At 32.0% G+C, this 15855-nt stretch overlaps 2 protein-coding genes across 2 annotated transcripts; one reads left to right on the top strand and one right to left on the bottom strand.

The window, feature by feature from the left end:
• LOC25494346 (subtilisin-like protease SBT5.4) lies at positions 1 to 5741 on the bottom strand. The gene is made up of 11 exons (XM_024781911.2): positions 5658 to 5741; positions 5458 to 5567; positions 3658 to 3755; positions 3410 to 3574; positions 2685 to 2790; positions 1846 to 2392; positions 1648 to 1742; positions 1256 to 1501; positions 1010 to 1124; positions 644 to 857; positions 1 to 550 (listed from the first exon to the last, which is right to left on the bottom strand). Exons 1-11 carry the CDS (start codon positions 5739 to 5741, stop codon positions 18 to 20), a joined length of 2313 nt encoding a protein of 770 aa, XP_024637679.2. The 3' UTR covers positions 1 to 17.
• Positions 5742 to 13217: 7476 nt separating this feature from the next.
• On the top strand, positions 13218 to 15092 carry LOC25494344 (ATP-dependent 6-phosphofructokinase 2). Its single transcript, XM_013603227.3, is given in 3 exon segments — positions 13218 to 13506; positions 13509 to 13889; positions 13968 to 15092. Coding segments are annotated over 3 exon segments (1380 nt in total). The 5' UTR covers positions 13218 to 13329; the 3' UTR covers positions 14790 to 15092.
• Positions 15093 to 15855: the final 763 nt, after the last annotated feature.

Below are 15855 nucleotides of genomic sequence, written 5' to 3'. Positions count from 1 at the left end.
ATAAAATAAAATCTAACCTAACCTTTAACTCCTCCAACTGCAATTGGACTCCTAACATAGTGTGTGCCATCTGACCAAGTTAGGCCTCCAAATACAGTAGCCATACCTGATCTAGTAACTTCAATTGTCAAACTAAAACTCTTCTCTTCACCAATTTTGTCAAATTTCAACTTCTTAGGCTGCACTGATATGGAAAGTCCAACGGGTACACGGAGGCTTGCAGTGTATGTGCCTGGTGGTCCAACATTTTTCAGCTTCCTACTCAAAGTAACTGACCCATAGAGTTTAGGTATTGTTATTGTAGGATAGTTGAAATCCAAGATATTTATATCTTCACAATGATAAGGAGTACCAGAGAACATAGTAATTTGTGCTTGGTTATAACCAAGGAAACAAAGAAAGTTTAGGTAATCATTGATGTTTAACTCATAGACCAAGCCAGGATCCATGGCACGATTTGGTCTAATGTGACCAGAACCGTAAGCAAATGGTGTTGCCTTGACATTAGTATCATCGAGGATAGGTTTGTGAGTGTTGTCCCTTGTCCTAGCTGAAAGAAAACACATCATATTATCAGATAGAGTAATTCTCAATGAATCATATCATAATTCCATGAGTAACCTAACGGTGTTAGGTAACTTACCAGTTGTCATGATTGCAGATTTAATAGCGGATGGACTCCAGTTGGGGTGGAGAGTCTTAAGAAGGCCAACAACTCCAGCCACATGAGGACATGACATGGATGTTCCAGACATGGTAATGAAAGGAACCCTACGTTTATCAAAGTCCAATTCTGTGGGACTAATCGCTCCTGAGTACGCAGCAATAATGTTCACACCGGGTGCGGTTACATCCGGCTAAAGAATCAAAAAGAAAAAGGTGAGGTGAAAGAAAGAAAATGAAACTACGACCAACTCGTGTAATTTGGAAAATACTAAGTTAGGAAACAAAATATGTAGTATGATTTATGACGCAATGTTTGAAATTAATAATGAAAGAATAGGCAAACCTTGAGGATCTCTGGTGTGATTGGGTTAGGCCCTCTAGAGGAGAAAGCCGCCATGCTTGGAGCAGGTTTTATGTTCAACTTTGTTGTGGGTGGATGAATATATCCTAGTGGATTCCTGTTATGTGATAATAACGACATTGATTAAAGGTAAGGTGTTAAGAGAACAATGTTGAAATAATTGAATTATCTATGAAGACCAACTATACAAATGAAGGGATGAGAAAAGGAGAGAGCAACAAAAGTTACTTGGTTGAATTGATGTAGGCAAAGAGAGCAACGCCATCTGCATAAGTAATCTGTGTTGCAGGTAGGAAATGAGGATCAGCAATAAGCTCATTGCCATTAGACTGATCATTACAAAGAATCATTCCAACTGCTTCAGCCTCCAAAGCAACAAAACTCTTTTCCACTCTTGCACTGATTCCTCTAAGACAAACCAATATTCGGCCCCTTGCTTTCTCGGGGTCAATTGTTCCATTCATACATAGAGTACTACACAATGGAAAATTTGAGAGATAAGGTGATGTCAGTTTGAATCCTCCATTGACATTACTAACAACTAATTATATTTACATTCACCATTCCAAAAATAAGTTAAACAACAAACTAGACCGTAAATACAACCAGTATATACTTACGCGTTTTCAACTGGTGCTTCAGCCAATCTTGCCTCAGCAGCAGTAATGAGGGGATAAAGCTTGTTTTCTGGCAAAGCTATAGAAAGGCTATCTCCCTGATAATCAATCAGTAATGGAAATATTAGAGAAGAAAATGGAAAACTTGACGACTTGGTTAATTAATGGTATGTCAAAAGAAGAAGAAAAATTGGATAATACCCTAAAGTGTTGTCCATTATGGAGTTGAACACTAGCATCAAAATCTCTATCTATGGTACTTGCAGCAACAGTTAATATCCAAGGTGCAACATTTGAAACAGTTCCAGGTGTTGGTCCTGAATTTCCAGCTGAACACAACACAGTGATGCCTTCCTTAACTGCGTGAAATGCAGCGATTGAAAGGCCATCATCAAAGTAATCAGAAGCATCACCACCAAGAGAAAGGGAAAGAACATCAACTCCATCATGAATAGCCATATCAAAGGCTGCCATTATATCAGCATCAAAACATCCGTTGTGATCAATTGCTGGCCAACAGACTTTGTAAGCAGCAACTCTTGCTTTGGGAGAACCACCTTTCGCAGTTCCATTTCCTAAGCCAAAAACATTAACTCCAGAAACAAAGTTTCCTCCTATTGTTGATAGTGTGTGAGATCCATGACCTTCATTGTCTCGTGCAGTATCAAGTGTGCCGTTCTGTAGTACCATTGACCCTGCAGCATAGGCAGCATAACCTTTATTGAAGTATCTTGCTCCTATAAGCTTCCTGCATGAAATATACATTAAAAGGTTTAACCAAAACATTTGATGGCACATTTTAAAATGATTTTTTTAAGATACAAATCAGAATCACTGGTGATATATCTATTAATTTGCTTTAATCTTAGAGACATATAGTAAACACAAGCAATACTATAATTAGCGATAGTAAAGAATGTGTAACTAACTGATCAGAACACATAGCATACTTAATTATCATCAATTAATTTATTTCTTTTAAATAAAATAAATACTTTCATCATATTTTTTACACTTTATAAACAATTAAAAGAGTGGACCTGTTGCAACGGAAGCCTGTGTGATCACTCTGACAAGTTCCTTTCCACCTTGAGGGAATGGGCCCTATCCCTTCATCTCTAAAGCTCGGAGATTCTGGCCATACACCTACATTACATGGATCACAAATTTAATTAAACTCCGATGAAAACAATCATACATGTTTTGTTGCACAAAATAAATTATTGTGCAATGAATTCCTATTTGAAAAACATGTATGGCCAGAAATTGGATTATGATTCACAAACTTTGACATAAAATTGCACAATAAAATACTATATGGTTAACAATGTTCAAATAAATATTTGATTAGTCACAATGTTATCTATTAATTAAGAAAAAAATTAAGAAGGCTTTTGAACTAATTATAACCCATGATTTTCATGTTTATATTGTGACTAATGAATATATGTGTTTTTTTTTTAAACACACTAAAATGAAACTTATATTAAACAACAAAAGATGCGCCTCTTAACACAAAGTATGTGTCAAGGAAGATCAACAAAGTTTAAATACAAAACTCCATCACCAATAACAAGAAACAAAGTAATAACACTTGAAAATTATAAGTTAATAAACACGTAATTTGAACAATATTAATTATCTATTTTATTTTATGAAATTTGACGTAGTATATGTGTGCAAAATAACAAAGTCATAATAATATAGTTAAAAGTTAACAATGGTAGATACAAGAAGAAGAAGAAAAAAAATGATAAAATTTTACCAGTGTCAAGGTTCCCAATAATAACATCTTCACCGTATCTAGCTTTTGTAAGGAGGGAATGAGAAGGAGCCACACCATTGTGTTCCAGTGACATAAATTCCCATGAGTGTGTAGTGTGTAACTTTCTTCCTCGGTTCAACAACACTGACACAACGTTTGGATGCTCTGCAATATCAAACGCATAATTGAAAGGAAAAACAACACATTGATATTCTTCCATTCATATCATCAGTTATTTTGAAGGTTACCTGCAATGTCAGCAGCTTCTTTCTCTTCCAGGAAAGCAGCAAAGCCATTGATATTCTTTGTGTATGAATATATCATTGCTTCTTTTGCTTTCTCATGACTGCATTACAATTTACAATGCAAGGATTAACTTTCAAGTTTCCTATATTTTTATTCATAGGAATAACTTTCTTTAAAATTTAAGGATGAACATTTTATTTTAGGTATTTTTAAAAAAAGATGTTCCGTTGAAATTTTATCCCATCATTTTCTTTGGGAGAAGTCTTCTATTCCCATAAATGCCATTTAATAAATTTTTACTAACAAACATAAAAAGTCTTCTTATATTCTCAAAAATATTATTCCTAGAAGTAAATCTAATTTACTTCAAATAAACACCACCTAAAGCTCGAATATGTTTGTACCAACTTCTCTTTTTTTCTCTTTCAAATATTTTTTTTCTTAAAAAAATAGTTTGTAATACTTATTTTATTTTTAAGTCAATACTTGATTCATGAAGTAAAATCAAAATTATTTGAACACATGCACATATAATCATTTAGCCTATGTTTGTTTATATGATGACCACAATGTAGACATACGATAAATCAGAAGCCACATTGTGTAGCTTCTATTTTTCACTGCAAAAATTGTCTCAAAATGGGAAAATACAAAGTTTACGGTAGTTCCAAACAAGCTATTAATCATCTTAAAAATATATTTTATTTAATTTTTCTTAATTTTAATTTTTTCTACTTTTCCTCTCAAATTTTTTTTTCTTTCTACTTTTATGTGTATGTGTGCCTAATATTGTCCAAGTTAATCGTTAAAGCGTAGTTGTACCTATTAAAGCATCTCCAATGAGGGTACTTACTTAACAAGAACCACTCCCCGTTAAGGACCCTCCATTGGAGGAACAAAAATGAGTCTTGGAACGGACAACTATATAAGGACTATTTCTCTCTCCTGAGTAACTAACGGGTCCCACGTTTAAAAAAGTAATAAAATATGTACTACTTGGCCCCACTTGTAAAAAGGAGTGATATTTTAAGGAGTCACCAAAATTAATAGTTGTTGTCAATATTATTTTATCTATTTATCATCATTTTAAATAAAATGTAATTCATACAAATTATTATTATTTAACGAATGAATGTAAAATTTGTAATGTTAATTTTTCCATTTTCAAATTATTAGCATATGTGCCAGAAATTTAAGTTCATACGAATAAATAAATATTTTATAATTTAATTTTTTTTAAGGATTATAATTAAATATTATGAGATAATTTATAATTTAATAAATAAATTAGTTTTGTTTAATGATGTAAGTTAGTGGTGTCTATTTAAATACTTTTCATTGGAGTCCTTATTAATGTACTTCCATTGGAGTGATTGAGTCTTTAACAGGTACTTTTATTAAAATATAGATAATTGATGTGTAACGTGGAGTTCGAGTCCCTATAAAGGGACTATCATTGTGGATGCTCTTAGTTAAAGCAAGGGAAACTGATTAAAGCGTGACCCTCACGTGTTAGAAAATATGGTTTACAAGGGATAGAAAATTAATAACATAAACTCAGAAAAACCGTTCCCTTTTGCGAAAAATAAAATAGGAACAAAATACATAATTCTCTCTTGGTTTAAATTCAAAATCGAGAAATAAAAAAGGAACAAAATACAGAAGCAGGAAGTGTTTGTGTGTAACTTTTTAGGGTTTTGTTCTCATAATTCTGATTCATATACTTTTTTCTACTTAAACAAATTTGAACCAACAAAAAGTGCAAGCAATTCTATTTTCTTTTTCTATTATTTGTAGCGTACCTTCCCACGTAGGATTGAAGGAATTCATGATGAGTTTTGGTAACTTGGTCGAAATCGGCTTCAGTAACTCCTTCACCATGCTCGTGTGATCCCAAATATACTATGTAAGACTTTTATTAAACAAAAAAAAGTTAGATTAAACATGATATCACTGCACTGCACAGAGCAAAAAAGAAAGAAAATAGTGACAAGAGTTTTACCTTTTTCACTGCTGATGATTGAAAAAAAGCTGTAGAAAGAATGAACAGGGATAAGAGGAAAATGGAATGGTTTTTGGAAGACATTCTGCTTTGAGTCTGCAGAAAACAAAAAACTAGGGCAAAGTAATGTATACCATACAACAACCTCATTATAAATAATAGAGTTTGGCGTGATCATATTTTTTTTCGATTTTTCAGTTACATTACAGAATTATCTGATAATTATAAACACATATTGAATCATTTCAAAGCAACGAAACAATGCTGAGAAATTTGTGTGTTTTGTTACAAACAAAAGGACCGTACGGTTAATCTATAAAGATCAGTTTTTTTTTCTTTTCTTTTCTTCTTCCAATTTAAATGTTAAATTCAAAATCATGCCATTAAAGTGGTTTTCATTACTTTTTTAAAAATAAAAATATGTTCCCACCTATAATAAACATTTTTTTTTGAAGGAACCTATAATAAACGGTGGATTCTAGAGTGAGGGCTCAATGAAGTCCTTCACCGGTGTACCACTTTATTTAACCGTTGGATTTAATAAAATCATATTGTTTCATTATACATGACCACACTGGATTTAAATTTAATAACTCCTTTCTGCAACCAATTCTCTCTCGCCTGGCAGATTTCACCGCCGCACACTTAATGGAAAGTAAAATTAAAACAAGTTCAAGGAAATTTTAGAAAAAATATTTGAGGAATGAAAAGGGATTTTGACAATAACCGTCGAGGAATTCAATTAGGAAATTAATTTCAAAAGAATATTTATAGGAATTAGCATCAACAGAAAAGAATTCCATTGTAGTTTTTGAGTATATTAGTCCTATATGAACTGTTGTTTATCACGTGAAATTGATATCTTCTACCCATACACTACCAGAGCATGGTTACCAATGGGCAATGGCCAAGAAGAATGAATCATTCATTTGAGACAAAACGAAGGATATTATTTACATCTAAAGGCAAAATGATAGGCACTTGTGGGGTTTATTGTGTGAACTCAGGAGTAATCAGTAATAATTAGATCCTATGGTCTTATTAAATCTAATGGTTAAATAAAGTGGTACATCGGTGAGAGACTTAATTGATCCCTCATCTTAGAATCCACCATAATAAACATATTTAATTCCTTAAAAAAATTGGACACATATTACTCATGATGCATGTATATAGACGGATTTCACTTCGGTGATTTTGGGGTTGGTGACTATAGGGTATTTTTGAAGATGAAGGAATGATTAAAATAAATTACGGTTAATTGTTGAAATTAACTTTGTAATATACACGAAGTCTAAAAAATGACTTGTAAAATATAACCGTGTAATTTGATATTCTTATTATTTGAGACCAAATAATATACGAGAAGTCCAAAAAAGCGACCCAAAGGTTAAATTTTTTCCATTCATCTTAGGAAGTTAAAATATAGTTTTGCACAAAAAAAAATAGATTTTTTTTTTACTAGGAACGGATTAATTATGAATTTTTAAAGTTAAAAGAACTCAATAAAACAAAACAACAAAATCTCGACCTAAAAATCAAATTTTGAGCAAATTGTTTGCTGATAAATGTATAAAAATATATAAAATGGATATGTGAAGTTTCATAGCTTTTTGAAAATGTTTCAATTTATTTTTATTTTTCAACCAAAACGTGCAAAATTGCAATTTTCGTTTCGGGTAAACATATACTCATGGGTCAAATTTCGTTCCATAATTTTGTAGGCATGGTTAGAACATCACAAGAACCTTCACCAAATTTTTTTATAGTTTTTAAATGAGAGACAATTTAATTATGGATTGTTAAAGAAATTCATAATTATGGGGAATAAAAAGTCAAAATTAATCCGTCGCTAGTCGTAATTAAAAATTTGATTTTTGTGTAAAATCATACTTTAACGAAGTCAAGATCATCTTCATTTACAATTCTCTCTATTTCCTCCGTTTGGAGAGATAAATACATAAAATACCTTGAAAAAATATAAAGTAATTAATCATAGTAGGACCCATTTAATTAAAATATTCACTATTTTGTTTTGTCTATCTCTCTCCAAATCGCATATTTCATTTATTTTAACAAATGGAGAGAATCTTAACTCACTTTAACGTCGTAAACATGCTTGGAAAAAATTCAACCTATATATCATTTTTTTTGGACTACGAGTATATTCTAACGTAAAAAAATAAGAAAAATATCAAATTACAAAATTAGAATACAATTACAACAACAACAACCGATCCTTATCCCACTAAGTGGGGTCGACCACATGGATCAAATTACATCATAGTGTTCTATAAAATACCATATTTGGATCAAATTTATTAACCTCTAAAACTTTCATAATAGTTCCCCTTATAGTTTCTTTTTAGATCTTTCTCTAACTTTCTTGATTAGACTCTCCTCCATATGATATACTCTACGTACTACAACATCTATGTTCCTTCTCTCTACATACTCAAACCACCTAAGCCTATTTTCTACCATCTTTTATACTATAGGTATTATCCCAACTTTCTCTTATGGTGTCATTCCTAATCATATCATGTCTTAGTGTCTTACCACTCATCCACCACAACATCATCATCTCTGCTGTGCTTACTTGATTCTTAACTGCCCAACAATCTGTAACATAAAACATTGTCGGAGAGGTCGACCATGTAAGCGATATACTCAATGAGGAATAACTTCCATTGATTCCCGTGTTGATTATTAACTCGAGTCTCTGTCCTTAGTCTAATCTCAATTACCATTTCCCACAACTTCATGACATGACTCATTAGTTTAATTCCTCTATAATTTACACAATTTTGTATATCCTCCTTATTCTTATAGATTAGAATCAAAGAACTTCTTCTGCACTCATCTGACATTTTCTTTGTCTTCATAATCTCATTAAAAAGTTAGGTGAGTCACACAACTCATATATCTCGAAAACTTTTCCACACTTCATTAGGTATATTTGTTTGGCCCAACTGATTTGTCATTACTCATCCTTTCAACGCTTCTTTTACCTCATGTTCTTGAATCCAACAATAGTAGTTATAGTTATAATCCTCTTCTCTGATGTCTAGCCTGTTAAACTCTGGTAAGATCTCATATCGTTCATTAAATAAGTTGTGAAAATGCTTCTTCCATCTATCCTTTATATCCTTTTCCTAAACCAAAACTTTATCCGCACCGTCTTTAATACACTTCACCTGATCTAGGTGTCTTATCTTTTTTTCTCGTCCATTAGCAAGCTTATATATAAATTTTTCTTCCTCTTTGGTACCTAAAGATTGGTATAATTAGGGCTGACAATGAACCGAACCAACTCAAACATAGTTCGAAACTTGACTCAACAATTAATTCGTTGAACTTGGTTAATAAACCAAATGAGCCGAACTTGAGCTGAAAATTAAATTCGTTAATTAAATAAGTTGAACTTGAACTATATATAATTCGATTTGTTTGGTTCATAAATTGGCTCGATTAGGTCTTCACGCCACCTAAGTAATGAGAACTGAAAAAAATGAGCACGAAGGCTTTGATGATCTACTCCTAAAACGCCTAACCAAGATCGGACCAGCTGCCAAAGGGAGGCAAAAGTGTCGCAATAAAGAAACAGATGAGGGGTTGTTTCGACCTGCCCACACTCTTCCGTACATAAGGCAGCCTCGGCAGATATTATGCCACGATTCAGTAATTTTACACTTAATTACGAATTTTAGTTAAGTGTAGCTAATTTTGTTTTGATATCATAAGAAAAAATTCAAAACTATCATTCATAGGATCTTGTTCTACGTAAATAAAATTTATATTTTTTCGATTATATTCGATACTAAAAAAAGTCACACAAACTTATTATTTTTTCGTTTATAGTCGAGACCAAAGGAAGTCACCGGTGCCTATGGTACTTTTTTTTGTTTTTACAATACTTCTGTGGTACTATGACTGTCATATTTAATTATTTCATACTAAAAAAATTGTAATGAATTTTGTGTAAATAAAAAGGTGAACATTAAAATTAGTTTTGTTGGACATATGTACATCATCTAATCATTTTATTGCCATACTATTTTTCAATGTTTAATTTTTAAAAAATTAATTAATCAATTTTGTCCATTTAGTACCGATTTCTAACAATACTCCAACAAAAGAAAAATTGACGAGCGGTACTCGTGAGTTTAACTCAGTTAGTATGTATATTGCATAATGTATGTAGGGGCCGAAGTTTGAACTTGATAGACTCTATTTATTCACTTTAAGAAGTTAATTTGTAGTCAATAAGTTATTTGATAATTTTCAAATATTTTAGTAAAAACACATGACACACTGTTGTTGATTCAAACACAAGACTTGTTGTTCAGGCAAATACAAGACCAGATATACATAAAAGATAAATTATTATGTGATCTATTAGTGGGATTCAAGTTTTTTAAAACGTATCCTAATGTATCAATTTTTCTGAAAAACGAAAAATAAATGAAGCAATGTAAATGAGAAAGTTATACTGAAATGTGAGTGAAGGGTGGTGGAAGGTAAGTTAATAATGACAATTTCCAAGGAAGGAAGGAAAATCCAAAACAGACCAACTGTAACAAGTATTGTGGCTGGCAGGTTTGGCATTATCCAATGGAACTTAATACTATAAATAAGTTAAGAATAAGGCTTTGTTTGCCGTCTTTGCCAATAATATTAGAACCATCACCCTTCTCCTTTCATGGATTTTCTCTTGTCTCACTCTCTTCACTCCAATCTCCTTCAATAAATCAGATCCCTCTCTTTCACCTTTTCTAAACTATATATATATATATATCTCTCTTAATTTTATACATGCACTACTACTACTGATTAACTCTTTCCATTCATTCATATATACGTATTGTATTAATTAGTGTCAATTTTTTTCTTCTTTCTAACATGCTAGATTTGATCAAAGTAAACGCTGCTGCATTTTTAACGTTTTGGTGTGCAATGATATATGCAAAATGTTGTGTTTGCCTGGCTCCCTGCATGCCATATAAGAGGCTTCTCAAAATGGTTGACGACCCTTTTACTTGGCGTGAAGGGAGTCAAGCAGGCAGCCTAATCAACACAACACAACACTATAGACAGTATAATAGTACTACTACATACTTATTATTATTATTATTATTATTTCAACTCTCAACTGCTAACACACCAACTTTCTTTTTCATCATTTATTATTACTCTACCATCATTTATGACCACGATGCTACACACGTTCGTTCACACCTTATATATATAATTGGAGTATACCAATTTCCCCTTTTTATACTTCATCTTTATCGATCGGACATATATATATATATGTGGGTTTCACTATATCTTTTAGTAATTTAATTCTTTAAAGAGACGTCTTATCACATTACCTTCAATGCAGGGCATGGTTAAAAACAGAGTTGGTCTGGACGTGGAAGGAAACTTTGCAAAAAATAAAAATACAGCTAATCAACCTTGTATACTCCCTTCCCCTATGGTAATTATCATAAGCAAGAAGTTGTTTTATTTTTTGGATTTACTTTAATTAATTATTAAAATATAATATAATTATATAGTATTAAATATTTAATGTTATTGTACTTGATATTTCTATTGGGTTTATTGTGAACGGACCGTGATGGGTTGGACCGTTCTTATTAGTCGGTCCATTTGAGAGATCCCTGCCTCCACTGATGAGTATATAAGCTAACTATCCCATTAGGTTAGCCATCCTGAAAACTAAAAGTACGCTCAATCAGTAAGGCGGTAGAAAAGCTCTCAAAATCTAATTCTCTCGAGTCACTTTCATGTTTCATGTCTCCATGGTTCTTCTACAACCATTCAAGGTACACAGTTTTGAAGTCAATTAATTAATAACATGCTATATTTCATATCTATATCTATGATTTAGGTAATTTTCTTCAAGAAGTTGTTTTATTTTTTAAATTTATTAAATAATTGATATCTTATCATATTATAAGAGAGATACATTAATTATTCAATACATCTAAAAAATAATATATACTTATAATAGTGATTGAGGAAAGTATGCCACAAGCCACCGGAGAAAGAAATTCTATGGTTAATTGCAAGAATGCAAATTATATGCAATTCAAGGTTTTTTTGTATGTATCAGTGTAATTTAAGTGAAACGTAGTTTTTTTTTTTTTTTGTGTGTGTATGAATGTAGTTTTTTTGTTTTGGTTTTTGTGCGTTTATCAATGTATTGTAAGTATACGTAGTTTTTTTTTTTTTGTGTGTATCCGTGTACAACTAAGTGTAACTTCAATGCAGAAACACCACAATAAATATTTATAATTTGTTTTTTTTTTTTTTGTGGTGTTAGCTAATTTTTTTTGGTGGTGATATTTATAATTTGTTAAACATCTCTAATAGAGTTTTTACAAATAAAAATGAATGATAAATTACGTTCTAAGAGTGTGAATATTTTCAAAAGATCTAAATTCCACAAAATAAATCTAATGCTAACTCAAAAAGAGAACAAGTACTTTTAAATATCCGTAAAAAAAAAAAAAAACTTTTTAAAAATTATCAACTGACGTATTTCTACTCCAAAACAATTTTTTTTTAAGGATACTCCAAACAATTTCGGGAATAAGTATGAAACATAAATTCAAAATTTTAAGAAAAGTAGGATATAGAAAGAAAAAAAATTTATAATAATAAGTATGATGAAAAAAAAAAGTCATTCTTATAAATTAAGTAAAAATAAGTTTGTATGGGAGGAACTAACTAAAAAAAAGAAATTTGGGTTAGAATAAAAAGAAATTTAAAAAACTTAAAAAGAATCATACTTTGTATAGTGTAAAATGAGTCTTAAGTATATTGGTTGTTGTTGCTTAAAAAACGTCTTTGTTCTCTAGTGACAAACTAATACTAATATCGGGAAAAAATAGTAGCATATTAATACTAGCATGCATGATTAAACTTAAAACAATAGAAAAAAATACTAATTATTTAACGGAATTAATTTGTGTTGTTAATGGAAACAAATGACAAAAAAAATCAAGGTATATAGTAGTTTTCCACATTCATATATAACTCTGAAATGTATATTAAATTGTAAATTTGATAAAAAAAATTATAATGGCCTAATAGTTGTGTTTGTAATTATTACTTTTATATTTGGTTCAAATTCACACAAATGCTTAGGATTGAACCTGAAGACCAAAGACCCAATTACATTCTATTTTACTAGCAAGCTATTACAAAGTGTCTATTGATTTTTTATATTTTATTATAGATATTTACGATTTTTAGATGATATATTAAAAAAAGTTTGAAACTCCTAATATTGTTTGTGTTTTGTATTATTTTATTAAAAATTGATATATGTCATAAATAATAAAAGAAAAAATATCAATATTATAACTCACAGTTAATTAAATAAATTATTAAAATATATATAGGGATTGAGCTTCAAACTACATATACTTTAAGAAAATAGAATTTTTGAAAAAGAGATGATAGATTTGGATTCTCTTCCATTTTGAGTCGTGAATATAGATAGACGTGTGTTATAAGTAGAAGAAGACGTGGATGAAATGTAAAAAAAGCATGTGATGTGATGTTAAACACAGTGAGCGCCACGTATTGAAAGTCGTCGTCAAAGCGGTTGATCGTTGAAATTGAAAACCAGAGAAACGAAATGAAAACATAAACGACCATGGATGGTTCTTCTTCTTCTTCTTCTTCTTCTTCTTTAGAACTCGAAGATGTAACAAACTTATTCGAACCCATTAAGCTAAAAGATCTTCCTCATCTCAACCACTACATCTCAAACCTCAAAACCTTCCCAAATCCACTTGATCAAAATCCTTACTTCCACACCCCCAACTCCAACACTTCTACATCACTAATAACAACCTCGTTTTCTCTCACTCCACACGCTTCGCTTATCGCACCGCTGGTCCTCGCAACAACGTCTTCTTCAACCCTTCTGATGTAAGAGCTGCTATTGTAACATGCGGTGGTCTCTGTCCTGGACTTAACACCGTTATTAGAGAGCTTGTTGTTGGTCTTTGGGATCTCTACGGGGTTCGACAGATTTTTGGTATCACTGCTGGTTACAGAGGCTTTTATTCTTCTTCTACTCAACCGGTTCAGCTTAACCCTAATATTGTTCACCATTGGCATACCAAAGGTGGTACTTTTCTTCAGACTTCTAGAGGCGGTTTTGATCTATGCAAGATCGTTGATGCCATCCAAAATCAAGCCTTCAATCAGGTTGTTGAATGTTATACTTTGCGTTTTGACCTTAACTGTTAATATTAATGCATGCACTTATCTTGTGCTCATCAACAGGTGTACATTATAGGTGGAGATGGGACTATGCGAGGGGCTGTGAAGATATTCAATGAAATAAAGCAACGTAAACTGAATGTTGCAGTTGTTGGAATTCCTAAAACAGTGGATAATGATGTGGGAATAATTGACAGATCTTTTGGATTTCAAACAGCAGTTGAAATGGCTCAGCAAGCAATCAGTGCTGCTCATGTGGAGGCCGAGAGTGCAGTTAACGGTATAGGCCTTGTGAAGTTGATGGGTCGAAGCACAGGTCACATTGTTCTTCATTCAACACTCAGCAGCCGTGACGTTGATTGCTGCCTAATCCCTGAACTAGATTTTTACTTGGAAGGAAAAGGAGGGCTCTTTGAGTTTCTTGACCAACGACTGAAAGAAAATGGTCATGCAGTGCTTGTAGTTGCTGAGGGTGCTGGCCAGGATATAATACCAAGAACAGAGTCACATAAGGAAGAGCGAGATGAATCTGGTAACCCAGTTTTCTTAGATGTTGGAGTGTGGTTAAAGTCAGAGCTGAACAAGTGGTGGGACAGGGACCATCCTGGTGAGCTATTTACAGTCAAGTATATAGATCCTACATACATGATTCGCGCAGTCCATGCAAATGCTACTGATAATTTGTATTGTACACTCTTGGCGCACTCTGCAATTCATGGTGTTATGGCTGGATATACTGGATTTGTTGCTGCTCCTATTAATGGCAATTATGCATACATTCCACTTGAAGATGTAGCATGTGCAAAAAACCCAGTTAATACAAAAGATCATAATTGGTCATGGGTGAGATCAGTCACCAATCAGCCTGATTTTCTAAAGAGCTAGACAGGTACTGAGTGAAGAAGTTTTCAGAGAGTATTCTTGGAACACAAACTCTGAAGGTAGATCTTATTCACATGTTCTGATGTCAACAGGTAAAAGATGGATGGATGTACATAATAATAAATGATGTATGAATTTGTATCACATGTATATATATATATAGTACTTTGTAACACAAGTTTTTATGATTGTCAATAAATCAACTCCCTTAAACTAATGCTAGAAGGGTTGGGACATCTGGGACCCCTAATGCGTGTCTCCTTTTCAAATTAGAAATGGAAATCAATGACTTTATTATCCTCAAAAGCTCTTGTCGGACTTTGATGCAGATCATTACAAACACAAATGGAACATAGACGATTTATAAGTTTTGAGTGAAAATAGTGTTTATAAAATCAGAACTTTTTGTTTCTTTTACAACATAAATCAAAATGATTCTCCTGGATAAGTTTAAAATTTAGGTTTTGGAAAATATTCAATCAATGTTGTTTGTAGCAAGGTTCGAAACACGTAAAGACGTTATTCTAGAATTTGTGAAAAATGCACGTATAGTTCTAGATGTGATGTTGGTACTACTATGAAATGATAGTGTTTTTTATTTTTTGACAGTATAGCAAATGATAAGGTTACATAGACAACTAGTATTGCTTTGTGGCCTCTCATTTCATATGAGTGTTAAATAAGCTTTCTAGTTTCTATATACTATGCCAATGAGTGAAATGCTTAATTGATATTATTTGATTCCCTCACCTTTGTAAAGAAAGTTGAAGCTAGAGAAGATAAGGAATCTAAGGATTAGAGTTGAATTGGTTTGAGCAAGTGTGCTGGTAATTGCTTTTGCCTTTTTATTTTGGTCGGGCAAAATCAAAATCCGCTTTAGTGCAAGTCAAGTCCTTCGAAGCACTTAAATGATGAAAATTCTTCTTATTCTAATGGTGTAAGGTAATATAAAAGGATAGAAAAATGGAGAATTTCAGTTGAATCTGACAATCAATTTTAATGTCAGTCATGTATTGATTTTCTGTTTCACAAACTACTGGTTTTTTTTAAGGTAATGCAGGGATGTCAA

This window comes from Medicago truncatula, chromosome 4 (assembly GCF_003473485.1).
Source record: "Medicago truncatula cultivar Jemalong A17 chromosome 4, MtrunA17r5.0-ANR, whole genome shotgun sequence".
Lineage (NCBI taxonomy): Eukaryota > Viridiplantae > Streptophyta > Magnoliopsida > Fabales > Fabaceae > Medicago > Medicago truncatula.
This window is presented reverse-complemented; position numbering and strand designations above follow the sequence as displayed.